At 69.1% G+C, this 1416-nt stretch overlaps 1 protein-coding gene across 1 annotated transcript in view; it reads left to right on the forward strand.

Annotated features, from left to right (window-relative positions):
- The window catches only part of ABCA2 (ATP binding cassette subfamily A member 2), a 25078-nt gene that overhangs the window by 9147 nt on the left and 14515 nt on the right, over positions 1-1416 (forward strand). Inside the window, 3 exon segments of the mRNA XM_077771003.1 lie at positions 293-420; positions 643-741; positions 1062-1280. Coding sequence (XP_077627129.1) covers positions 293-420; positions 643-741; positions 1062-1280 — 446 coding nt within the window.

The following is a 1416-nucleotide window of genomic DNA, read 5'->3' on the forward strand; positions in this document are numbered from 1 at the left end:
CTGGGGCCTGGGGGGGCCGGCCCGAGCCTGCTCGGGGAGCGGGGCTTGAGGCTCGAGTTCCGGTGTCAGCTGGGTTCAAAACCCCAGCTTAGTCACTTCTGACCACGGGCTCACAGCTGGGCCTCCGTCTGAACCGCCACCCCGCGTTCGCGGGGCAGACGTGCTCAGGCTGTCCTGGCCGAGCTAACCACCACAGTGGCCGAGCCGGTGCGGGGAGCTTGGCCCCGAATCTGTTCTGGGTGCCCAGACCCGGGCCCAGCCGGCCCTCAGTGCCATCCTTCTGCCTGTCCAGTGTCCTCCTTCTCACTGGGCTCGGTGGCCAGGGACCCACGGGAGCTCTGGCATTTCCTGATGCAGAATCTGTCGCTGCCTAACAGCACGGCCCAGGCCCTCCTGGCTGCCCGGGTGGACCTGCCTGAGGTGAGGTGGCCCAGGAGGCCTCGGTGGGCACGTGTCTACTCCTGGTGTGGCTCTCAGCCCTGGGCCCTGACTCCACCCTCCTCCCCTGCTTGTAGGATGGAGAGCACGGGGGAGGGTGGGATGGAGGGCAGGAGGTGGGGGTGGGGGGGCGGGGCCCTGAGGCAGCCCCTGGGCCAGGCTCTGGAACCCCCTGGCCTGATCCATGCCCCCTCTACCCCCCAGGTCTATCATATGCTTTTTGGCCCTTCGCCTGCCCTAGATGTGGGGTCAGGACTCCCCAGGGGTCAGGAGCCCTGGACCAATCCCCTATTCCGGATGGAGGTGAGGGGGCCTCTAAGTGGGATGGGGGTGTGCTGCCTGCCTCTGCCCGAGTGGGTGACAAAAGAGGCCCCCTTGATAATCCCAAGCTTCTCCTGGGGGGTGAGGGAGGTCTCTGAGTCTGTGGCTGGCATGGAGAGCGGGAAGGCAGGGCAGTGACGTGTGTCCGTGCCTCCTCCTACCCCGTCGTCACAGAGCCTGGGCTGTCTCAGACGCGGCGCAGTGGGTGGGGCAGGGGGCGACCCACGGCCTTCCCAGGCCGGGGCCTTGGTCTGCTCTGGGCCGAGGCTCGTGCCCAGACATTCCCTGCGCCTCGTCCCCAGGAGCTGCTGCTTACACCTGCCCTCCTGGAGGAGCTCACGTGTGCGCGGGGCTCCGGGGAGCTGGGCCGGATCCTCACGGTGTCCCCGGGGCAGCAGATGGCGCTGCAGGGCTACCGGGATGCCGTCTGCAAGGGGCAGGCCGCAGCCCGCGCCCGGCGCTTTTCGGGGCTGGCTGCCGAGCTCCACAACCAGCTGGATGTGGCCAAGATGGCACAGCAGGTGAGGTCCTGCCTGCTGGCCGGCCCACGGCTGCACGGTGCCGGGGCCCCTTGCTGTCCTGGGGCCTCCTGGGCCCAGGGCTGTGGGTGGGGGGAGCCCGTGGCTGGGTGTCCCGGGCTCCCCCAGAGACGCCACA

This window comes from Crocuta crocuta, unplaced genomic scaffold (genome assembly GCF_008692635.1).
Source record: "Crocuta crocuta isolate KB4526 unplaced genomic scaffold, BGI_CrCroc_1.0 scaffold2720, whole genome shotgun sequence".
NCBI classification, from domain to species: Eukaryota; Metazoa; Chordata; class Mammalia; order Carnivora; family Hyaenidae; genus Crocuta; species Crocuta crocuta.